The sequence below is a fragment of the Drosophila grimshawi genome, unplaced genomic scaffold, assembly GCF_018153295.1.
Source record: "Drosophila grimshawi isolate 15287-2541.00 unplaced genomic scaffold, ASM1815329v1 contig_44, whole genome shotgun sequence".
NCBI lineage: Eukaryota > Metazoa > Arthropoda > Insecta > Diptera > Drosophilidae > Drosophila > Drosophila grimshawi.
In genome coordinates this window covers 14,766,548-14,792,316 of record NW_025063240.1, presented here as the reverse complement: position 1 = coordinate 14,792,316, position 25,769 = coordinate 14,766,548, and the positions used below count along the sequence as shown (strand labels likewise).

Here is a 25,769-nt window from a genome sequence, read left to right as displayed (position 1 = left end):
CGCTGGGTAGCAAACCTCAATGTTCATGCATTTATTGCAGATGATTAAATCTGATATGCATTAAACTTTCGTAGATTTGTGTAATTATTTTGTTTAACTGGATAATATGATATCAAATAAGCTTTAAAATTGTTTTCTTAGATTATTTGGAGGAATGTAATCGATCTAATTGACCATTCCACTTTAACTGTATTGCCTGTTTTTGTTTAATTTTTAAAGCAATTTCTTAGCTGATGTGAATATGTGGACGAGCAAATACAGTTAAAGATATTAAATGTAATGAATATATAATAAAGATATTAAATGTAATGAATAAATATAAAAATTTGCTTAATTGTTAATTACAATCAATTTATTTAATTTAGATTATGTGAGATAAATGAACACTTGTATGGATTGTAAATAGGGCAATAATCGTCCTGACTAAAATCTTGCTTGCACTTAAATATTTTATATTTGTTATATTTTATTATACCAATCTATTAAATTTAGTAAATAAATAATAATATTTATTTTTTAACTTAAATTGTTTTTATAAATGGTCGTTTCAGTTAATCACTATTTTCCATTTCCATTTCAACGGTTGCTGTCTGCTGTGCCTTATCAGTAATACCGTGCCGCAATACTGCTCCTGGTAGCTACGTTGCAGTGCCTCAGCTGAGTTAGAACCACATGCAGCAACATTGTGAGGTCATCTTTTTGGTGATTGCTTTTAGCTCTGCTGAACCGTGGCTTATCTCTAGCATCGAGGCTAATTAGCGGCCGGCAAAGTGCCTCACGTTTGCTAATGTACTTTTGGCATAACAGCTTTAATTGAGCTATTTAAGGTCATTTAATATTTTGTTTGTTATTTATATTCTTGGTGTTAATTACTGTTGTACTCTTATGTTTATTGCTCCAATTCAAATTGTAATTTAAAAGTAATTGTTCATGAAAGTGTTATTTTAGCACTTGTCTATTGTTTTATATAACTGATTTATCGTGCAAGCTTTTATAGCTTCATTATGGACACAATTTAGTTAATAAATCTAAATATTTGTTAATGATTTATTGGACATTTTTTTCATTTAGGCGAAACAGCTTAAGCTGCACCCAATTGGCTTACTAATGTTGGCTTTAATATAAAAAATATCCTAAGTCCCATTTAACAACTTTATGAACATTTAAATCTGTTAACCTATTCAATTGTTCACATAAAATAATAATCATTTGTTTTATTCTTCATTCAGGACTGGCATTGGCTGCAGTAATGATAAGCTCTATAAAACTTTTCAACAACTTTCAAAAAGTGTCTAAAAGCGTCTCTTGAAATTTTCTACTTTTACACTTGCTATTTCTCTTCAATTACACAAGCAAAATATATTTAAATAAGTACGCGCCTACTCATACTCATATTCATACCATTTAATACTTTAATGCAATTTGAATAGAGTCGCGTATTAATTTACACATCAGTGCATATTTGATTTTATTTTATTCACATCGCAGCTGCCATGGGAAATGCAAGTCGAGCAATTCATTTGAATATGTTAAAATACCTCGCAAACGATTGCTAGTGTGGGGTATGTCAGCTTAGCAGTAATGTTGAAGATACTATCTGTTTCTGATGGGTTGGTTTGTTACCTTACTGAGGGTATGTTCAAGTCTGTGCTGAAAAGAGTTTACCTTTACTTGTTGTATTTGCATTTACAAAAGATCTTGCTGCTGTTGATTTCAGCTCGCACCCGCTGAATGCTGCGCACCGCGTTGACATGTATAATATTGCAAAGAATTGTTGTGAGCATAATTTATGCCAAGGCACGGCAACAAGGACGACACGGAGACTGGAACGGCGGGGCGATGACTGGCTGGCTTCTGTTGCCATTGCCTCGACGACCGAGCAGTGTAGCGTATGCGTAATGTAACATTAATTGTATTTATTTGCTTTGTTGATTGATTTTACCAGTGGCTGCCTGTATATCTGAAGACCTGATGACTTGAACAGCCTTGGAGCCTTGGAACGTACATTTTAATTTAGACGCGCACTTTTAAGGCAACTCTCCACGTTTCTGCTAGACAAAGGCGTTTATCAAAGTCATTTTGTGTGTCATTTGCTTATAGCCCGAGGGCCACGCCTACATAAATTAACGCAAATTTAACGAAGCATGGATGAGGACAAAGCCGCCGGCGGAGAAGAATCAGGGACAGCAGCAGCAGCAGCAGCAGCAGCGGACGTTGGCAATAAATTTATTGGTTTTTATCAGTGTGTGTGTGTGTGTATGTGTGTGGGCTTATCAAATATGCCAAGAGTTGAGCTCATCTGCGCTTTAATGCGAACACATGTGCGGCAGTCAATGTTAATGTCAAATGAGACTCATATATTATATACATTAAATAATAACTTCCGTTGCATGCTTTTAGGCGCTGGCTTGGCTACAATAAGCACGAGCCAAGTTATTAATTGATTTGACTGAGGCTTTAAAGCCTCTAAAGCTATGAGGCAGCCAAACACAGGAAACCAAGCACGCCCACACACACACACACACACGCACGCACACCCACATACACCATTCACAGGACAATCGACAAAGTTTGCTGGAGGTAAGCAGCAAAGAAATGAAAAAAAAGAAGACTTTGCCAGCCACTTGGCAACCTACAACGTCGAAAGGCTGTTGGCGCTGTTAAGTAAGGATCCTCAAGGACTTTCTCTGCTGCTTCTCTCCCACTTTTTGACAATGTGTTAAGTAAAAATGACAAAGCACGGAAGTTTTCTTTGGGGCACGCACTCGTTAGGGGCCATGATTGAACGAATTTTGAGGCGCACATTCCGGCTAAGATTTTAAAGCTAGAGCACAAATAATCATACGCTCCGTATATTTACCAACTGATTTGCCTTAATTTTCAATGTGTGTGTGTGTGCTGTGTTGTGTTGTGTGTTTCAAGCTAAAAAAAAACTTTCCATTTAAGCTGTTAAACTGTTTGCCAAATCGAGTTGAGTTTTTCACGCTCCATGCTCGGCATTTTTTAATTAAAAAAGTGACCAGGCTGGAAAAGTTGGTAACAGGATTTTAGCGCGTTTGCCAAACGACGCGACAGCCATTTGAAGTTTTTCAATTTGGTTTTTAATTTGGCTTTCAAGTGAAACGCGTTGTTCATTGTGTTCGACTGTTATTGTTGTTTTTGTTTCTGCCACCTCTTTACTGCAATAGCAATTAAAATGCACCAAATAATTGAGCAAATTGTTCGATTGGAATTTCAGCAAATTTGGTGCAACCTTGACCGCAACTGTTCATTTGTGTACTCTCATACTCCCATATCCACTAGCCCTGCCACTAATATAGCCAACGAAGGGTTCCCTATCATTTGTCGCCATGCATATCTATCAGTGTGTGGCACGTTGTTGTCTCGTTGTTTTGCCTCTTGCTGCCTCTGTTTGCACGGCGCATCCTTTCTGTCATCCCTTTCTGCGGCCGACTCTTGTTGGCACTCGACTGATGACGCCCGCAAAGCTTAGCATATTTCTCATGAATACCATTTGCACCTGTCACCTCCTCCCCTCACCCCACCACGATTTGGGGCAGTGGGACAAAGCTGAGTTATGCGTGAATATTCGTGAATACTTTTAGCTTTGTGAGTGAGTTGTCTGTACTTATCTATGTAGATATGAAAGTCAGACTGAGTAAGTGTTGAGATTGTGGCAGCCAAACAGCCGTTACATATTTTGGTATTTGTGGAATTTTAGGTAACCTTCAGTCAGCGTTGATTTGGGTCAACTAAGGCGAAAATCAGCGTTATTAAGATGTGAGCAAACATGCTTTATTCATTCGGTCTAAAGATATTGATCTCCACAATACTTTACTCTAAAATACTTTAAGTATGACTCGGCTTTTTATTCTCCATTTATTCACATGATATTAGTATAAATTAATAAGTTCCATGCTTAAGTCTATTATCAATGTACTTAAATCTGGAACAGTTCTGATTGACATTTAAATAAACTACATTTTAAAAAATTAAATTAAATAACGCACTAAACGGGTCTATCATAATTATTTGCCTAATTTATTACCCAAATTTCAGGTATCATTATTTAGTTTAGGTAATAAAACCTCAACACGCGACTGAGTTAGCGATAAACTTGGATAATAAGTAAATTATTTGAGCAAACCTAACACTTAAACACTCAATTGTTCAGAGACAATGCTTGATAGGCTTAAACAAGTCTTGAGCATGGCTGAGAGCAAAGGCTGGTTAAAACGACGCTCGCGCCAAGTGCTTTGGCTACAAAACCAAAACAGAGAACAGCCACTAACGTTTTGGTCCAAGTTGCAAGCACGTGTATTTGCCACACGCTGATTGGTCAGCGGCTTTCGCTTTTCGCCTAGCACAGAGCGCGAGCCGAGCGACCAAACAGCTCGCTCTCTCTTTCTCTCTCTCTCTCCCTGAATATGTTGCTCTCTTAGGTTGGCGAAGAGAGTGTTCATGCTTGGCGTAAACTGGTTTTGTGGCACCCTGTAAAATGTGTTGTTGTTGTTCGTTGGGCAACACGACGGCGAGTGGAGACGAGTTGTTTCAGTTGTTGTTCGGCGTTCATTGTGTGCAGGCCAGGCGTATACGCAACGCTCCACGTTTAACGGTTTAACAGGCAACGCGAATTCTGAGCGCGTCGTTGCGCGTTTCATTGACAAATAAAATTACTCGAAATCAAAATTGGCAATTTTTGCATACCGGTTCCCACATAATACACCGTTCAAATCGGATTCTGTCACGCAGAACGTTTCCTGCAAGCAATTCTACAAATATATAAATGTAAGACGACGGCAAAAGTATCTAAATACTTGAGTATCTTTTTTGTATATAAGTATATTGCTCATGTGTGCCATATTGTGATTGATATTTTGGTCCCTCAGTGCTGTTCTAATATTTTGGTCGAATTTCTAATACATTTTTCACGTCGGAAGTTTAGTTCTTAGCCAAATGTAGAAGCCAAAAGTATCGCAGTTCCGTTTCAGACGCAGCGGCTTAACTGTTATGTCCATTATTTGTATACATGTCTTAAAATACTCGCGAAATGTATTAAATATTCATAAAAGTTGCCGTCGCTTGGCAAACCAAACAAACAAAAAAACCTCTCAAGCAAAGGAGGCAAAAGAAGAGAGCGTTAGTCACAAACATAGCAACAAGTCGGCGCCATTTGGTCAACGCTCAACGCTCAACGCTGAGGAACGTTGGCAGCAACGCTCAATGTATTTATTAACATTCAGCTAAGAGTGTGAAACAAAAATAAAATAAGAACATAAGAACGCGTCGCGTCGGCTTCCCAGAAGTGGCAGTTAATTTTTGAAAATAACCAACAAAAAACAAGAAAAGAAAATAAAAATAAAAATAACCGCAAAGGCAATAAGGAGAGGCAGCAACAGCTGAATTGTAATCCGAGAGTTGCTGCTGTGCGTATATGCATGCGTATGTGTGTGTGTGTGTGTGTGTGTGTGTGTGTGTGTATTTGGTAACTGTGAAACTATATACTATGAGAAGATGCAACCTAAAATGTATATGGAAAATATGCATCAGTGCAAGAACAAGTCAAGCAACCCACGCAAATGGCGCATAGAAATTGAAAGTTCCGCATAATTTCCAACATAGGCAGCAAAAATTGCCATGGAGCTGCAAAAAGAAAAATAAGAAAAATATGAAGAAAAAAAAAAGTGATTACGCGACGCGATCTAGATACATGTGTGTGGCGTGCATACTGCATATAGATACAGATACAATGAGACGAGTCGCTTTGTGTATAAGCAAACTTGCGGCAATTTGTGTGCCAAAAACGACAGCAGCCGTTGCTGGTCAGCGTTGTGTTTATTATTCTTTATAGAAAATGACAGCAAACAGCAACAACAACAACAACAATGAGAGCAACAACAATTTTGAATTGTGCCATGCTATGTAAAACGCAGTTGCTGGCTGCCTTTGGTCTCATTCACCAATGCATCTGCAAGATACAGCAGCAGCAGCAGCAGCAGCGACAGATACAGACGCACGCAGACTCTTAAATGCAGCGCCCATGGTCTGGGTCTGTGTGTGAGTTCGAGTCTGAGTCTAAAGGGAGCTAATATAATCAACGCTAAATTTCAGTGCAATGACAAAATTGCTGATAACTGAGCAATCGAGCTGACAACTGGCACTGAAAAATCATTAATTTTGTTTTAGTTTCTGCTTTGTGCTTCGCATTTTATGGAGTTTCTTTCATTTATGAATAACTTTGACTCTGCGGCTGGTGCAGCTGGAAAATGTTAAGCGTTCACGATTTATGCTTAATACTTTGAATTGAACTTTCAAGGTTGATTCTAGTCATTTACTGGTTAGTTTTGTATCTTCTACATGGTTTTGGTCTATTTTTTTTCCCCCTCTGTCTCAATTACAAACTCACATCTATTGTGGAAAATATTTCAGCATTTTTCTCTGATGGGAAATGCGCGCCGGCAAAAAGTCAAAAGCTGGCGGCTAAAACTTTTATTTGGCAATCGCTTTTTTGTTTCACAAGAGATTTATGTTTGTGTGTTGTATTAGCCCCAAAGTATTTCATATAGGTGTACGCGTATAGACATCTTAGTTGTTGTTTGCCTATATCTCTCTCTCTCTCTCTCTCGCTCTACCTCTATCTACCTCTCTTTCTCTCTCAGTTTGGTTAGCGTCGCTTTGGAGGGGGGCGTTGGCGGTTGCTTTAGAATGCTGTTCAGTTTGGCGCTATTTATAGGCGCGTAACACATACACGCATAACATGTATCTTATAGATACATTCTGGCTGGCTGCCTGGCAGGCAAAAACTTTTGCATCGACCTGCCTGCCACTGACTCGTTGCTGTTGCTGTTGTTGTTGTTGCTGCTGTTGTTGTGGCCCGTCTGGCGTGTCTACTCATAAATACATACATATATACATATATATATAAAGGCAAAAGCAACGACATTGGCGAGACAATGCGCCAAATGGCTCGTCTGCAACCGATCACAGAATCGCCACAAAGGAATCCAGCCAAAAATGGTAGTCTTTATCTACAACTGACTCTGCAACATGTTGCCTTTTGGCCAGGCAAACACACATATCTTTGCCAGTTAGCTATTGCATTGAAATCGAAAACAAGATTGATGCCGCAAGAGGAGCAAAGATAGCCCCTGCGCTGCTAGAGATAGGCGACTGAGGGAGACAACGCAGCTGGCACAGCTGGCTGGCTGACTGGTTGGTTGGTTAGATCTGCAGATTGTTGCCATCTTAGCGCATAGTTGTTGTTTATGTGTTTATTTGGCAGTTAAAAACTAAAAGAAACAACAACAATAACAACAACAATCGATGCTAAGCAATTTCGCTTTCAAGTTTTCCGCATTGCCGAAAAAATGTGCGCAATTTTTGAAAACGGCGAAAAAAATAAAAATTATACGAATGCAGATTCCGAACTCCAAACTGGCGACCAGTTTCGTTTTTTATGTTAATTTTTTCGTTGTCTCCTTTTTTTTTTGCGACTTGCATAATACGAAACTGCAATGCCACCAACAACAACAGCAACAACGACGTCATACAGCTTGTGGCAAGTGCAACACTCGCAGTTTCGCAGCTGACAAATGCTGGGGACCGTCGATTCGCTTGATTGCTGACTACGTAATTGCAAGAAATCAAATATCAAAATGCAAAAAATTAAAACAAAAAACAAAACTGCAAAAAGACTGCAAAACACAAATTGCAGCTGACTGCAACTGGGTGTGGAGAGTGACTGCCTGGGCGCGGTGGTGTGCGGGGGGCGTGTGCGATGCAGCAAGAACCGGAAAGGAAGTGAGCGTGTAAGTTACCAAGACTTTGACTTCGGCTCCTCAGCTCAGCTCAGCAGCACTCCAACCAGCCAAAAACCGGTTTCAGCTGGATCCAAGAGTCGAGTCTGAGCCCAGCGCTGATCGCTTCTTGGAAGCACGTCGTCAACTTTGCCAAGTCATTCCACTTGCATGCGATACTAGTTTTCTTTCTTTTTTTTTCATTGTGTGCTGCTCTTGCTGTTGTTGCTGTTGTTGTTGCTGCTGCTGCTGTTGTTGTTGCTGCTGCTGCTGCTTTTGTTGGCAGTGCTGTGCGCATGCGCTGCAGCTTTGTTGATAGTGCGGGCGAAGAACAGAAACGAAACGAAATGAATTACAATGGAACGAAACGAAAAGAAACTAAACGAAACGACGAGAACAAGAAGACAAAGCGCAATACGAGACCGATAGTTGGGCTGCGAGGCAAACCAGAAGATAGGCGTGCATTCAAGAACCGAAACAGAAGTGAGCAGCAAAGCAGGCGCTTACACTCAGAGAAATTGAATTTATGTTAGTAACATAAACAAAAGTTTAATTCTTTGATATTGATTGATTAGTTTTCTTTTCACAAAAGTGTATATACAAAATAAATTATTGACTTGCACTCAGCTATTTTCGCTCTCTCAATTTTGCTTTTAAATATAGTATTTTTTTTATTATTGAATTATATTTATATAAAGCTTTGTTTTGTTAAGTGTAGACTAAGAAGTGCGTAGCAGAGAAGTGGCTACAGAAAGTTCTGAGCAAGTTGTCCAAAAGGGAAGCAACGACTGGCGACTGCCACACCTCCGACTCCCTGCACTGCCCCTTCCCCTTCGCCTACCCGTCATCAGCGCGGACAACAGCGGGTGCAATGTGAGGCACTTTTCTAGCAATATGTTTTTTTTTTTTTTATGGTATGGCTCAGAACGCATGTGCCGAGTGCTTTGGGCCCAGCTCAGCTGTGTCTTGTGGCCTGTCTTGGCCTGTCTTGGAGGTACTTGAACCTTGCTTGTTATGGACACAAAATGGCGGTGCAGCTAGCAGCTACCTTTAGAGGAGCACCACTTATATGTACATATGACATATGAATGTGGGCGAAGGCAGCCATTGAACTTTGCTCATCGCTTGTGGGAACACTAGGCAAAGGCTTTAACTGCTGCAGCAACTGGCAATCGGTACTGGGTACTTGATGTAGACGCGGAGACTTAAAGTTCAAGTTTGGTGTTAGGTTTGGTTTTTTTGTTCTGACATTTGGGGAATGTGGAAGTCTTTGAATGTGAATGCCATTAATCCGCCCCTGATAACGAACTGACCCCGAACATAAGCTTAGCTGATTTATGTTGCGCCCCAAAAAGTGTCAACTGCTCAGCCCACTGACCTCCATTTGGCTGGGTGTCAGCTGCCTGCAATTCGAACTCAATCCCAAATTGATAAGTTAATGTGTGCCACACAAACAACGACATCGGACGAGAGAGAAAAACAAGTCAGAGTCGCAGACGGAGCGACAAAAGACAAAGAAGCAAACATAATGACAAAGAGATATTCGAGAATTGCTGGCATAACTTTTGTTTTTGAGCCTTTTAAAAGCTGTCGTCGAATTTTTATTTTTTTTTGTTTGTGTTTTTTGCTTTTAGTTAATGTAGATTCACTTGGAGACGGCAACTGGAGACACAAACGAAGACAGAGACTCGGTGTAAAGGAGAACCACTGTGGGGGCTCTCTTGTTGCCACTGCTGCTGCTGATGTTTCTTGTTGTTGTCGTCATTTACAAGCGTAAACGTCCGTGACCCTTTGCCTATCTCTGAGACAACACAACAGCAGCAGCAGCATCGAGACGGAGGCAGTGGCTGGGTTAGAGCCAGTGCCAGTACCGCAGTTAGATAGCCAAGGGCTGCTGGCAAAATCAGATAGAAAATGAAAACAAAAACACAAAAAAATCACAGCTGTTGACAGTTTCAGTTTGTGCTGAGTTCATTAAAAGCCACAGAGATCCGATGAAATTTGACAAAGCAATTCGTAGTGGACAGAAGGGGGTTTTTATGTGACCCGCATTGATTTTGCTGCCAAGCAGGCTCATCAATAAGCAAGAATGCTCAAATAGAGATAGGTTGATGGCTGAAATCTGCCCTGTATTGGGAGCTTAAGTAGACTAAATTGAATGCACATTTAACTTAAACACATTGACTTGACTTTTTATTAATTTACTAATATATTGTAGAGGCGATTGCTCACCTTTAAAACAAGTTTCAAAATGCTTTGTTATGCTCTTTCGTAAATCTTGCATGCCCATCACCTACTTATTTCCTGGGTATAGTCTATAAGCCAGAGCAATTGATTGCTGGTTTCAATTAAATTCGTCAACATTTCCTGCAGCACCATAAAGAGCAATAAGCATATGTATTGTGCACAAGACTAACGTGCTTTACAAATTATTATTATTATTTAATATAAATATTGTCTTGTATTGTTGTTGTTGTTATTGTTGTTGCAAACATATCGCATTGTCGGCACGTGCGCGTAGGTGTGCCTCAGCACTGTGTGTGGATTGTCATCGCGAATAGAAGATAGACAGCAACAAAAAAAAAGAGAAAAAAAAAAAAATGAAGAGGCTCCTAAATCAACCATCGACCACAGCGATTGTGAGTCAAGCAGCGGCAAATTAGCATGATTCCAATGAACTCGACACTTGATTTGCTGACTCAATATTAAAGTTCGAAAGTTGTTGAGTGATTCACTTTAATAGTCAAATCGCAGACAAAAAAGTTATAATGCTTTGACGCATTTGATTACATGATATTAGCTATATTATTGGCTTTCTGATATTTCCACTTTTATGTTGATTTTTTTTCAATTTCTTGTGTGCTGTTCTTTTTTTTTTCATTTTTTTTTCCAGCTACATCGCAGCGCCAATTGGCAGTGAATGGGCAGATTTCGTAATAAAACGCAAAAAGCTAAGGAATCGTTTCTCGCGCGACTCTTAGAGAAAATCGCACAGCAACCAAGCAACCAACTGACGCAATTCAATTTGCCAGCTACAGAGGCGACCGCAAGCTCATAAATTGAGATTAAGCAAACGCTCACTGGAGGCTGCACAATGCCGAGCAGAGGAGAGTGAAAGAAGCAGAAATAGGGGGCAAAATACAAAATACCGGAGAAAAAAAAAACAACAAAAAAAAATCAACAGCAAAAAAAAACATAACAAATCAATCACAGCGCGCTCGACGCTCCACACAATTTGCATGAGCCAAAGTATTAGCCAACAGCAGCCGCCGCACCATCAGAGCCAAGGGAAGCGTCGTCCAAGTGGCTTTTTATGGCAACTGCGCCATCAGCTGCACAGGCGTAGCACAAGGAAAATGAAAACAATTTCATGATACTATAAGTGGTCCGAATCGGTGCTATTGAACTATCTGAGAATGCCTTCGACACCGTACGATCTGGTGCAGGATGATCAGGATTTGCGTGTACCACTCCATGCCGAGCAGGCATTCTTCCATGGAATCACGTTTCAAGCAAAGGTAAGTCCCGCTTGTACAAATCATATTTCATGGGGACTTCCCGAAAAAATATTAACATTTAATTTTTGATTTACCTCATTGTCAATTAAGTAAAGCTGAAACTGTGTTCATAGTCAAAGTCATTGGTTAATTATAAAAGCAATTCGTTGGTTATTCTGAGTGATAGAGAAGTTTGAATAGCTAAGCGAAATTTATAATAAAATTAACCAATTATATTTGGAATTCAAATACTATGTGTCTAGTTGATGGTTTATTATTTAATTAGAGTCAAAGTAAACAGCTAATTTCACAGTGCATATGAGTAATGCCTTTTTCGAGAAGTTATTCTCGTACAATGTATTTGGATATCAGAAACGCTCAAGCTGCATACTAATTCCCAAGTAATTTTGTGAGTTGTAGTCGGCTTGTCTTTAAAGTTCTTGGGGTATAGGAATTTGGAGAAGAGGTGTGTCTATTCTCGTATTCTCCTAAATTTATTTGTTCTTGCCGCTCAAACTCGAATGTATTTCTCCGTTTTCACCAATAAATGCGTTTTAATATTTTATAACAGATAAATTCATTTATTAGCCAATTCGTTTATTTATTTATTTAGAGATATGTTTTTTGCTATTGCAATTTTCCATTGAATGTTACAACCGGTAGACGCATGTATGTGGCCTAAACAAACAATTATTAACAATTTATAAAAGCAATTACATATTTTTGCTATTGAATTGTTATTACTATTGTTGTTGGTTGAGCTGATGCTGACGGAAGCAAAGCTTGCAGATACATTCATAAATACAGAGATTTTTATTTTTATTTTTGAACATTCAACGAGTTAGTCAACTGTCGCATTGCCAGACAAGCTGTTGTTGTTGCTTGCTGTTGTTTGTTGTGTGTGGGGGGAAAATGGTAAACAAATTTTCCATTTTCTGTGTGTGCGTGCCTGTACGCTTATTCGCATTCAATTATTCAGTAACCCATTGGAAGCATTTGTTTAGTTTTTGTTTTTTAGTCTTTTGCTGTTTGCTGTTGCCACTGTTTATTATTATATTTGTGCAATGTGTGGAAATTGTTTGCGTGCCGAGCACATATTCTTTATACAGTTGTTGTTATTTCTATTGTTACGGTTGTTTTGCTTAGATGAAGCTCTTTGATTTAATTTGTTTTGAGCGAGCAAGGGTTGACCAGCATTTTAAAGAGCTCTGGAAAACTCGCAGCATATAAAAGTCAATGACCCTGATAATATAATTTGGCTGATTCCCAAGTTTCCCATAGCCCAACAGAAGTCCATGATTTGTGGCTGTTACTGCTACTTGGTACATTGAGCTTTAACGTTGTTGGATTTTCTATTTGTATTTATACCATTTGTGTTAAAGCAACACTTTGTATGCAAAGCGCTTGACAATAGTCGCATCATTGAGGCAGCCAAAGTGACTGCCTCTGCCTCAGCATTTTGCATAATTTCTTTGGCTGTGCATACGTAGAAGGCATTGCACTTGGAGCTGATGTACTTGCAGTTGCAGTTGCAGTTGCATCGTTGCAATTAAATGCACTCAGTTGCCAAGCCAAATTGCCGTGAAGGAGCGTTAAAGCCCACGCCACAACAACAACAACAATTGCTTTGACAGTGGCACTTGAAGAAGAAACATGGGAGGCGAGAGGTGTGGCAGTGGCACATACTATGCATGCACACATACTCTTTGTGAGTTTTGTGCACGTGTTGCTTGTTGTTGTTGCACGCGGTTATTTGCATATTCCATAAATGAAAACAAGAAATATACAAAGTTTTGCACTTTTGTTATGCTTTCTCAGTTCGCTCGTGTTTGGTTCAGTTTTGTGCCTTTTTTCGGTGGGATCTGAGTGGTTACCGTTAGCATTGCACATAATGTATACGATATGCTTGGCTGGCTAACCCAAATACACGATACACAAACCGGGCAGATAACAGCTTTAAAGACTGCCTGCAGTTTGTTTTTGTTCTGATCTTTTTTTTTTTTGTTTTTTGTTTTTTTTTTTTGCTGTGTCAGCCTAACTGATTCATCTGCGTCGCTGGCTCAAATAACGAGTGTGACTCATATATGTTGTGTGTGGTGTGTGTGTGTGTGTTTCTGTCATTGGCGGCATTATTTATGAGAAGTATTGGACAGGACGCCACTTATAAATATATATGTATGCCACAGCCTGGCCAAATCGCATTTCGAAATCACAGCTAAAACTGATCCGTAACGAACACCATACCCTATCTCTCTCTCTCTCTCACTCTCTCTCTCTTTCACTCTCTCTCTCTTTCTCTCTCTCTGGCTAGTCTGCTTAGATTAATTGAATTTCACGCTTTGATTTCGCGCTATACGAAAATTGGTTAGATAGATGCCTCCTTGTGGGCCATGGCGCATAAATCTTTCAAAAGGTGTATAAATTATGTGCGCTCACGCACTTGGCCTGGCGTCCTGTTTTCTTGTTGTTATTTTTTTGCTCGCACTTATATTTTTCTTTCTGTTTTTTTCTTTTTTTTTGGTGTTTTGCCTGTTTGGCACCATGACGTATACTTAACTTTTGTTTTGCTGCGATTTCTTCGTGTTGGCTGTATCAAATATTTATTCAAAAGACCCTCAAGTTCGATTCGATTTATGTTTCCCACACAGTTTCCGTTTCTTTTGACGCGCATTTCCACACATTGCTCATCAATTATTTAAGTTTGGTTTTATCATAGATGTTTCTTCGAGTGATTCTTTAACTTCTTTCCCCACTAGAAAACTTTGCCTGGCTATTTGATTTATTTATGTGCGGCTTTATTCGTGCGTGGGCTTATAAATGTGCAGTTTATTTATTTGGCTCTTGTCAGTGGACTTAAATTATCATTATAAATTGCTACGTTTGAAGAAAATATTTTGAGTGAACATGAAAAATTTGCTGCTTAAGTCATATTCTTAAAGAATTTGTTGCCACAGGCATTATTTTCTGTCACCTTAACTGAATGCCTCAAGACTTGCCTGAATTTATTATGAACTGGATTCAATTGCGCCCTATTGCTATAAAATTTGTGAATTTTATGTTGATGGTATTTTGAATACAGAAATAAGCATAAATTCAACTGAGTGATTTCCCACCTGCTGAGTTATCCAGTTTTCTTATATCACAAAATGATTGTTTTTATTTATGAAAATTGTTGGCATAAAATATTGTTTTTATTTCATTTTATTTATTTTTAGCTTCTTTTATGGTGTGTTGCAAAATTAATTATTATTTACATAATAATATGAAATAAGGTGAAGGTGAAAAACATCTTTTTCCATTGGCAGCAACAGCCAAATACTAATATTTCAAGAATATATACGTATAAAAAAAATATGGCGCATAAAGAAAAATATTGAAAAACATATAAAAAGCCGTCGCAGCGGGCCACGTGCTGTATGTGAGTGTAATTTTTCACATTTGTTGTGTTTACCCGTTTTCCATTTGGCCTGTGTACGCAAAATTATGAGTTTTCATATTCTATGGCACTTTCGGTGGCGTATACGCAATGTTTCCGCTCTGCTGCTACTGCGGCTGCTTTGTTTTGTTTATCTAAGTGGCACATGCAGCAGCTCGTTTGTTTCAAAGGAAAAAGGACAAAGATTGGTCCAAGAAAACCGCCTCTTCATATATCAATTTCAATTATCTGGCATTTTTGGTCTCATGGTTCTGCTTCTGCTAGTTCTCCGTGGTTCTATAGCTCCATTTTGCTATATAAATTATTGGTTCAACTTTTGCAGGGAGCATCGAAAAGGACAACCCAAAAAGGATTATGCGGCGTGCAATTGGGTCCCCTGGTCGTGGCTTTTATCAGCCACAACTGACACAGGCAGACACTGGGCGGCACGAGGAGGCGTGAAAAATGAGTCATAAAATGCAAATAAAAACTCAAGTGTCCTTTGGAGCGAGCAGACTCTGTGCTTTGTATATGTCATTGTCAGAATTGCTTTTGAGTTTTATACGCCCCTTGAAGTTGCCAGTCATCCACCGACTTTAAGATGCTTTAAATTTTAGTACGCACATACGTAGTAGGTGTACGCGTTTGCTTAACCTTTCAGCTAAAGTTCAATTTGGTCGTTAATTTTGTGATAGATTTCCATAAATATAGTTTCCATCAATATTTTTAGTCATTTGTAGTACGCCATTTTCGATCTGTTTTGATTTTGTCTGGTTTACATGGTCAAATAAACACACGTGTATTAATTGCGGTGTGAGACACGCTGTGGCAAGGCAAACAAAAATATGTTTATATGTATCTTTAATGCTACACAACGGACTCATCTCTCTTTCTCTGTCTCTGTTGTTCAATATAAGCGAGTGCAATAAAAGTAATAATATTAGTAGCCAATAAAATATTTCTGCTTTCGAATACTGTGCACATTATGCCGGATTATATTTAATGGATTTTGGCTTAGCCAAGGGCATCATTTTCATATTCATTGCAAATTATCAGTTAAATATCTTTATGGCATCGTTACAATCCCACATTTACTGTGTACAGGTGCTTCTCGTTATTGCCGACATTCCCAACTGGCTGCTCATCCGGATTTAGCAGAAAACATTTCTTTAATTTTTGAGTTGTAAGCTTGGTAAAATATTTACATTTGGCAGGCTTATAGCTTGTTAACTATAACTTTAAAACTTTATGCGTAAAGACTGAAATCAATTTTCTTTTAAGATAGTTAGAGATGTGGTAAGATTATAAAAGGCCCCACTGTTCAGCTTTATTTCATCTCTTCAAGTAGCCACCCACAATGTGGGCGATTCCTTATGTGTGGATGAGCTAATGTCTGTCATTTAATGTGTGTCAAGTGCGATATTAATGTTGGTTGTCATGGCTTAAGTGTGCATTAGTAGGTCGTTGTTGACACATGCGTAGTAAGTCCCGGGGTTTGTTTAACGTGCATCCATTGCGAGCTTTTCTAAGTATATGCGTTCTACCATTAATGACTCACTTGATTGGCAATTGCTCAATGGGGCATAAATGAGGCACATGCTCTACTATGCTCATTTATTATCTGATTATTACACAATTTGCAGTCAACGTTGCCACATAAATTGGCTGGCATTTCGCAATTGGAGGCAACCGCTTTTCACCTGGCGCAGCTGTAGCAAACATGTGGACGGGCAATGAGTCAGCCAGTCAGTTGCACAGGCGCATGAAACCGCAACGGTGGCAACTCTCACCCACTTGGACGCAGCTCTTCCAGTTTGGCAAATGGGTAACGCACGCAAATTGTACACAGCTTGTTGTTGTTGTAATTGTTGTTGATGTAGTTTCTGCTACTGCTGCTGTTTTGTGTCTACCGAAGCGCAGCATTGCGGAAGTTGCAACGGCAGCTGCTGCATGCTTGCTCGAATGTGGCACACTCCCAAATGCCTGATTCGAGAGACAAACAGACCAACAGACCAACAGACCGACAGCCAGAGTTACCCTTTTCTCAGGCTGTCTGTCTGTCGTGTTGCCAATGTGTGCTGACAGCTGCTTTTTGCAATATTGGGCTCGGCTCTGGTCAAATAGAAAACAAAAAACAAAAAATGTATTTTGTGCTATCCGAAACTTACACACCCTCAGAGAGCCAGCCATAAGTAGAAAATAATTGGAAATTTAGGAAGAACTGAAAATGTTATTATTATTGTCATAATCTAAAAGAATCTTTTGTATCATCACAAAGTCATAAATTCCTTAATCATTTATAGCACCCACCTCGAATGAACCAAGTTCACTTGTTGGTTAAGTTTTTATAGTTAGCAGCAGTTCATGGACAAAGACATTACAGATTGATATTTTCAAAAAATCGTATGCAAGCTAAATGACAACCATAAACTTTCTTCTGAGTCAGTCATAGTATAATATTAAAATACAATCAAGACTTTTTATTCCCATACGCTGATAGATTGTTCCATTTTATAGTCTGACTGTGGCTGCCCTTTGTTTGGGCAACAGTAGGAAAAACCATTGTGGCTGCAAATAAAACCAGCAATTTTTCGTTGTTGCTTATAATGGCAAGAATCGATTGTCTGCAATCTTTTTATGCCAATTTTTTTCCAATGCACAAATCTTAAGGGGTAGCAGCAAAAATGGCTCGTTAACTGCCGCTCACGTTTCAAACTTTGGATAAACAAAATAGAAAAAAAAAAAATGAATTGAAAAGAAGATTGAAAATTATCTGTGAGTCGTCATCAAAGCGCCGAGCACTAAGCTTCCAGTTTAATCAGCGACAGGCATTCAAAGCAATTGAAGTCATTTAGCTATGCAATCTTTCACAGTTTCCCGCAGCTTGCAGCTATCGCAGTTGTTGCTGCCACAAATGCTCTTGGTAGTTGCCGTTTTATGTTTTTTTTTTTTATGTTTCTTATCGGAGCGCACGCTTTGTTGCATTTGCTTTGACTGTCAGCTACTGAAGTCAGTTAGTTGTAGTTATAGTAGTTCTTCTCGTTTGCTTTGCCTGCCACTGTCAAGTGCAATTGTGTGGCAGGCATTCACTGCAATTGCAACTGCAACTGCAACGTGACCTTTGACACTGCCGCGAGGCCATTAAAGTTGCCTCCGAGTGCAGCCCGACCAACTATAGCAATTTTACAATTTAATTAGTTATTTACTTGATGCGTACAACTATTTATCTTGCCTATCGCTATTTGTGAAAGTAAACATATATTTTGTGATTAACCTATGGTCTTTTTGCTGCTTTTGAGCATTTTAAACAACAGCAGTTTTCTTCTTCTCAAAATGCTTTTCTGGCAGACATGACAGAAATTTGATTGACAGTAATAACATCATGCAGCAAGGTATTAACCTTATAGGGTATTCGAGTTGAAGGACACACTGCTTTCACCTCTGATCTGTCTGGAAGTCTTTTGTGATTGATGGTCATTTTCTATATCTATTATCTGAGTTTATTGTAGAGAAGACTACGTGCAGGCTGAGTTGCGCCTCTGGCACATTAATTTTCTCCTCCATTTGCAGAAAATTAATTAGATTTGTCTGGCAAAAAACATCAGCCAAAACTTGTGATGTCATTAGCCAATATACTTAAATATATATACTACATAAATAACTTGGCTGCTTTGATGACAAGCGCAAGCCACTTCGTTGTTTGTTGTTCTTAAACATTTTTAATTTAATTTTTAGCACATTTTTTTGCTTATATTTTGGCCGGTTTTAGAGGAAAATGCAAAAAAAATACGGCGCCCAATTTGTGTGTTGCTTTGTCTTATAAGAGTGGGCGTGGAACTTAATAAGAGATTTTACTGTCACTTATTTTGGCATAAATTAAACACTAGATGTTGTAAGTGTTATTGTTGTTGCTGCTGTGGCTCTAATTTAATTGACATTACTCCAGGATAAGGAATTAGAGGTGTTTGTTTTTCCTATACGTTTTCAATTGAATTTTTTGAATTTTTATGTGGCCAGTGAGCAAATGGGCTAACTAATTTGCATGTCGAGGGCCGCATGTGAAGTTAAAAGTTATTGGGCCATAAATAACGCCCGGCTGAATTCTAAACAAACATTTCTCGCAAGTCAAGACTGTGAAAGTTTTCCACTTGACGCTGTCTGCTGCTCTCTGGCTGTGTGAAAATTAGCATAAAACGTTTGGCATTTTGTTATTTGCCACTTGCTGCCAATCGTTAAATGTAAAAAATTGCGCATACGCTGCGTCGTGCAGCACCCAAAAGCCCCATGCCTGCCCTGAAAAGCCAGCTCATAAATGGCCTAATTTTCTTTTACTTTTCAGCATTTTACGCTCTCTCTTATTGTTTGCTGCGGTTCAACTTAACTTCTATATAGTAGCGCCCACAAATGTGCGGGCTGGGTGGCTTCCTGTGAGTGTGTGTGTGTGTGTGTGTAGGCGTGGCCATGGTCTTTAACCGCTTAATTGCTTAATTGAAAGCCAAAGGCAAATTAATAATGCCGTCGATTGCTGCCTAATTGTGAAATATCAAAAGGCGGCGGTGGTCGACCAAGCGGCGTATACGCAATGTTTTTGTATATTCACACTTTGAGCTCTTGTTCCACGCGCTGCTGCTGCTGAAAGCTTTCCAATTAGCTGCCAATTTGTTTGCATATTTTCTTTGGGTTAAATTTTCAATATTCCGGCATTTTCTCGACACACTTTTGTTCCAATTTTGCAGTTTTTGCTCAGCCATAGAAAATGGTCGGCCATAAATAATGGAAGAGTCTCCTCATCAGGAAAATCGTATAAATGTAAAAATTTACAAAGCGTGAAGTAGTTGGGCATGCGTGTCCTTGTCTAGGCTGTGTATGTGTGTGTCCTGGGCTTAAATTTTGTGCTGTGCTCTGCTCTATCTCTGCTGCTCGTCACTTTAATTTATTCGCCTTTCGCATATACTATATATATATATATATATATGTATAAATATATATATATATTTTAAAATTTTAATTAAACAAATTTTGTCAGCTGTCGCTTTAAGTTGAAACTTTTGCTCGCTAAGCTGTGTGCCAACTGTTTTCACAGTCGCCCAACATAATTGGCTAATCATGTTGCTGGCTGCAGGGAATGGGTTGGGGCATTTGTACGGAAGTACGGAGGCTGGGTGGTTGCTACCTCGGTGAGGCTCTTGAAAATGATTATGCAAACACCCACTCAAACAAACACATACACTCAGAGGTTGGTCTGAGGGCCACAAACGAACTCAACTCTATCTTAGCCATGTTTTGGCTTCAGGGCCTGTGTTTTTAGTGGGCTAAATTAAAATTCTGACTTTGGCACTTGTGGAGCCAACACAATAACAACCAACAAAACAAGAAAGACAGCACTTTCAATTCTCTCTTTGGTTTTTTAATGAGCTAAGCAAGCGCCTTTAGGCCAGGTTCTTATGTCGAGCTTAACTGAGTCTGCATTTGCCATATCTAGTTGCCAGTAGCTGAAACGAGGAGTCCTTTCTAGTTCCTATCTGTAGGCCACTTCATTGTTTACCATTAGTTTGTCAAGCTGTCCCCTGCTTGGATACAATCTTGGCAATACAACCCCCCACACCCGTATCTCCTCACACTCTCTCTCTCTCTCTCTCTATCTTTTTCTTACTTTTTGCTATCTGCTTATCTTTTGCTTTATTTGTCTGGCTTTTGTTTTAGGGCTCTTGGTTGGTGCTTGGCCAGTGCCTAAATGAAAATAATGAAGCACATTTAAATAGCACTTGGCAACGAGCATAATGATTGCCAACAGCTTGGCGGAAAACTCACACACACACACACACACACACACACACACACACACATACACATACAAAAAGGACAACTGCTTCCTTTGTGCGTCTTTTAATTATTCAAATTTATTTGTCAGCACAATATGTGCCAGTATCTTGAAATATTGAAGCTAGTATGTGTATGTGTGTCTGTGTGTGTGTGTGCGTGTGTGTGTGCGTGCGTGTGTGTGTGTGTGTGTATGTGCGTATGTGTGCTTGTGCTTATGTGTGTATTAGTGGTTGCGCCATTTGCGCTAGACAGCTGTTGTTGCTGCCATCGAAGTCAAGTGAAACCACAGCAAAACTTTTTAATGAGTTTCGATTCATTGCACACACCAACACATACACGCACACACACACATATCCTACAGGACACTCATGCTTGGAATCAGGATAACAACAACAATAACAGCTTGCCTGCCATTTATTAATTAAGTTTGCTTAAGCGAGCATCCCTCGACTTCTTTCCACTCCTCGAGGTGCTGCTGCACAGCCACTTGTCGCTGGCTGCTGTTTGTTCTGCCTAAGCAAAGGCAAATACGCAGCTCCGATCGTTTGCCAAGCCAAGCTAAATAAAAAAAAACTAGCTGCTATATGGGTAAACCTTTTGCCTTGGCCCTGGTACCTTAAAAACTTTTCAGCTAACCGTCAGCAAAAGTTTTGCACGTGGCTTTAATTGCTTTTGGCCCTTTGGTCTCTGTTATCTGCGCCTGGCTTTCGTAGCATTTCTTTTGATTAAAATTGCTTTTGATTAGTTAAATGAGTTGAGTGCGGTTGAGCAAATTCCATTTGTAAAGTCAATAAGCCCCGCTGGCCAGCAACTTTCTCGAATACTTGGAAAATGTGCCAATAATTTCCCTGCAGTCAATAAATATGCCAAATACACAAACAGCATGCTCAACAGAATTCTTTTGGTTTTGTCGCATTGGAAAATCCTCACACGTTTTCGGTCTCTAGTCTCCCTGCCAAAACGTGTCAAGTGCAATGCAGTCAGTGTGTGGAAATTGCACAGGAAGCACTCGAAATGAGGTCGAAATGAGACAGGGCGTAGTTCAAAGGCCAAATCTTAAAGTACTTCAGGTGGCTAAGAACAGTTGTAAGCCAAGTGCTTGAAACAGCTGCCAAAGTAGAAGCTGAAGAGCCAGGCCAAGGTTTAGCAGTGGTGGCTTTGTTGGCAAAATATTTCTCATACGCCATGTTGGATGATTTTTACTTGTCCCGCTACATAAATCACATTTGATGCTTTACAAATGAAATCTCTCAAACAGCGCCAAACAGCAAAACCGAATTATCTTTGACGCAACAAAAAACGCACATTAAATATTATTTAAATGACAAAATGTGTGTGTGAATGTGTGTATGTGTGTGTGTGTGTGTGTGTGTGTGTGGACCAGAAAACATGAAGGTGACATATGGAGGGGGCGTGCCTGTCGTGTCAACAGTCGCTCAATGGCACAAGACGTAAATAAATAATAAACAGACGCGCGAAACTGAAGGATTTTCGAGCAGAAGCAAACACATGGTTTTTACTTTATTTAACTTTTGCCAAATCCATTGTAAATCATAATTCTCTCAGCATTTTCTTCAACTTGTGTATATATTTTTGTATAAATAAAAATAGCTATGGTAAAAGGCGGACGGCAAGCGATGAGTATAAGCAATGTTTGAAGTGACATGAAAATGTGTTGTGGAACACACAATCATGATTTCCGGGTGGGCTTAATATCACATGGCGCATGTCAGCCAAAGAAATGTGATGAGAGATCAACTGCTCTGACAGCTGGATATGTTGCGAGTTATGAGACTGTGACACGCTCAGGATGAACAGTAAAATGGATATAAAATATATGAATAGGAACTTTGACACGCCTGTCGCTACATTTCTCCAAATCAAAACACATTGTAACACAGTCAAAAAGTTTTTTTTAATAAAAATATATTCCTTTGGGATGTCCATATACTTTTATGTTTTTCATATCATTACTTGTTAATTGCATTAAAATTGTTTATTTGTGAAATTGCGATGCTCTTAGTTTTGTTTTTCAATTGTCAGTTGTCTAAAAATTTAGCCATTATTTAATTAAGAACCAAAGCTCTTTGAAGGCTCTTCCAGTCAGACGTCAATTAAGATAAATGTCTGTTGTCGCAAATGTAAAGCAACATTTTAATCAATTTTGTCAATTAAAAGAATAGACGAACATTTGAAAATGACTGCAGCGGGCAGTTGAACTGTTCGGGTATCCAAAAGAGATGAATGAGGGGCTTGCTGGACTGTGGCCCAACTAAGATTGACAAAATGTAATTAAAAAACTGCCAACATCTAATGAAACTGCTATTTCTGTTGCTCTTAAGCAATTTACTTTATGTTACGGAATAATTGAATTAGAGGCAAAACTTTGAGCACTTTGAAACTGAAACTGCTACCGAGCACTTATATTTGAGGGCCAATTTTGGTAAATGATTTACAGCTTGACGCAGTTTTCTAGCCAATTTGCACAAATACTGTAAGTAATGAGCATTTTAAGTTGTGACTCACAATGGGTGGTGGTATGTACAATAAATAATTAATGAGCGGTAGCAGCAATAAACAATCAACAACAACAAATAAGCAATGTTCACAATGCATGGCGTAAATGCATTCCTTACAAATACGTGAATTCGTCAGCCGAATGCCGCCTTGACGACACCTTGACATTGACTTTGCCACAAGTACAACCAGAATAATCGAGAGTCAAGCTCACATTGAAAGTGCTCGACTAGGAGATGCCCTGTTCACATGTGTATATGATCAATCAGTCGCATTGAATGCTGAATCAATAACAATGACATGAATACAGGGTATCTGAAATAGCAATTAAATGAACATTGAACACAACAATAGTTGTAATGTCCTTATTGGGTATACACACATACACACACACACACACACACGCGCACTTACCAACTACACTCTACTGACATAGAAATTGTGCGTGAGGCGAACAAAAAAGCTGGCCGCCAATCAGCAAACTGCTTCAATTTATATGCGAAAGTCGAGTGCAGTTTTTGCTATTGTGGCAGCTGCAACCTCGCAAATTGCTATATAATGTGCGTGGCCTCGTTTGGGTTTTTCGTTTTATTTTTTTCTTCTCTTATTTGTGCCTTGCAGCTTATGATTTTCACTTGGGAAAGTCGCATAAGCCACACACAAATATTTACATCACTCATACTCCCCGTTTTAACTGTGACATATGCTTCTGTCTGTGTCGAAATATTCTTTTCGTAGAACTTTTCTCTTGCCACACCTATTTGTTATTCGAATTTCAATGCCATTGCGTTGCTTTGCGTGCCATTAAGCGTGGCCACAAGTTCTTTTCCTAAACATTTGCTTTTTATGGGCCAAACAAATGTTGTCCAACATTTCCGCCCGCACTTGTGTGTTGTGTTCGCTGTTGAGTGTGCTGGGTGTGTCCGTATCGATTTTCATTGGAAAAGTAGGTTTTTCTATTTAATTAAAGCCCATGCATAATTTGACGCGTTATGAAATACACTCACTGCCAATGAAGTGTACAAATTTCATCATAAATGTTTGGCAGTCAACACTAAATTCTGATGTCCTTTTTTTTTGTCGATTTAGCGAAAGTTTTTGGTAAGCTCAACGACAGCAAATCTCTTCTTTTTGTTTCGCTGTGTGACAAAGATATATGACCAATGCTTTTCACGCCTGCTGCTGCTGTTTATGGTGGCGTATTGTGTATTGTTTTGAGGCAGAGCACAATCTGAACAGGCCATTTGGACGGAGCCTGCAACCAGACTTGAGACTTGAACAATCTTTGGTGCTGTCAGTAATTTGACGAAATACCCGCTGAATTTCTCCATTTCTCTATTCCTCTTGACGTACAAGGCCAACTGTCAGCCATTTGTCAAAGATTTTGGCTTTTCAACTTTCTATGCCTCTGGGCTTTCAAGTCAATCACAATAATTTGCGGTCCGAGTGCAAATATGCAACACATGCAACATGCCAGCCAATTAGAATGTATCAGCAGCAGTGCCATACGGCGGCACACGCACTCTGTTACGTGGCATGCTAATCTGATTGCATATCGCTCATACGCATCGTACGCCTGCAATCTCGCACTTAACATATTCATATGGGTAATCTGCATACTCATGTATACTTGCATACACACATCGCTGTGCTTGTGCGTGGTTGTTGTTGCGTTGTGTGCGTTAACAAGCCGATTGCCTTAGCTGCACGTGTCCGGTGTGCCGTATCCTAGTTTCCTGCTCCTGCAGTGACTCGTCTGTGCTGCATTGTTGTGCCTGCTGCTGATGTTGCATTCTTTTGGCTGAAATGTGTGCCAGCTGCCGTTTATAATTATATTAACTGTGCCATCAGTTGCCACAGCCACAACGCAGTTTTGCAGTCTTTTGTTCCAGTTAACCAGAGAGCAGCAGTGCAATAGCAATAAAAGAAACAGCAAGAACAACAACAGAAACAAAAATGATAATCATCAGCAGCTTGCTCGATGTCTAATCAAAAACAATTTCCTTTCGTGCTGGCCCAAATGAGTTTTGCAGTTGTTCTTTCGGCTTGCGATCAGTGGTAGTTGAAATTGAATATAATTAGAGCTTAGTTGTTGCATTCCTCCTCTTGATCATAGCTCAAATTGCATGAAATTACTTAATTTGTGGCGATAAGCACACTCACACGGCCACCTCGCCGGATATCGTAATTTAGGCTATGAGTCAGAATATCAAACAACAAATAGTTCGCAGAGTCATCCTCGTTACGTTTAATGTGTTAAATGTGGCAAAATTTCACTGACGCCTTTAAACGACACAAAAAGGAAATGTGCAATTGCAAAAAAAAGAAGAAACATCTTTCAGACCGGCCGCATATCAGGTAGCAACTGGCAGAAGCAGCATCAAATCGCAGCTTGCCATGTCCACTATCAAAAGTCAGACGCTGCTACGCAAACTGAAGGAAATTGGCATCAAGACGCAGCACGCAGCCAGCGGCAAGAGTTGCTAGAGTTGCTAGAGTTGCAGTGAACGCAGCCAATGAGAAAAACAACTCGTACATGGCCATATTTGAGTTTAGCAATTGCCAACATTTGGCGCTGGCTTTGATGACTTTGGGCTGTCTGTCTTTAAGTCTGTCTGTCTGTCTATTTGGCTGCTTGTCTGTTTGCCGATCGAGTGCGTCTGTGTGTTCTCAGGCATCAATGGTCATTGCTTTGGCTTTGACTCCGGCTCTGGCTTTGAC

General features: G+C 39.5%; 1 protein-coding gene across 2 annotated transcripts in view; it reads left to right on the top strand.

Annotated features, from left to right (window-relative positions):
- The first annotated feature begins 4,583 nt into the window (after positions 1-4,583).
- The window catches only part of LOC6557589 (capon-like protein), a 45,439-nt gene continuing 24,253 nt past the window's right edge, over positions 4,584-25,769 (top strand). Inside the window, exons 1-2 of one of the 2 annotated variants that reach the window (XM_032737293.2) lie at positions 4,584-4,788; positions 10,690-11,314. In XM_032737293.2, coding sequence (XP_032593184.1) covers positions 11,213-11,314 — 102 coding nt within the window. In that variant the 5' untranslated portion in view covers positions 4,584-4,788; positions 10,690-11,212. The remainder of the gene's footprint in view (positions 4,789-10,689; positions 11,315-25,769) is intronic. The other variant, XM_032737283.2, reaches the window with a different exon arrangement.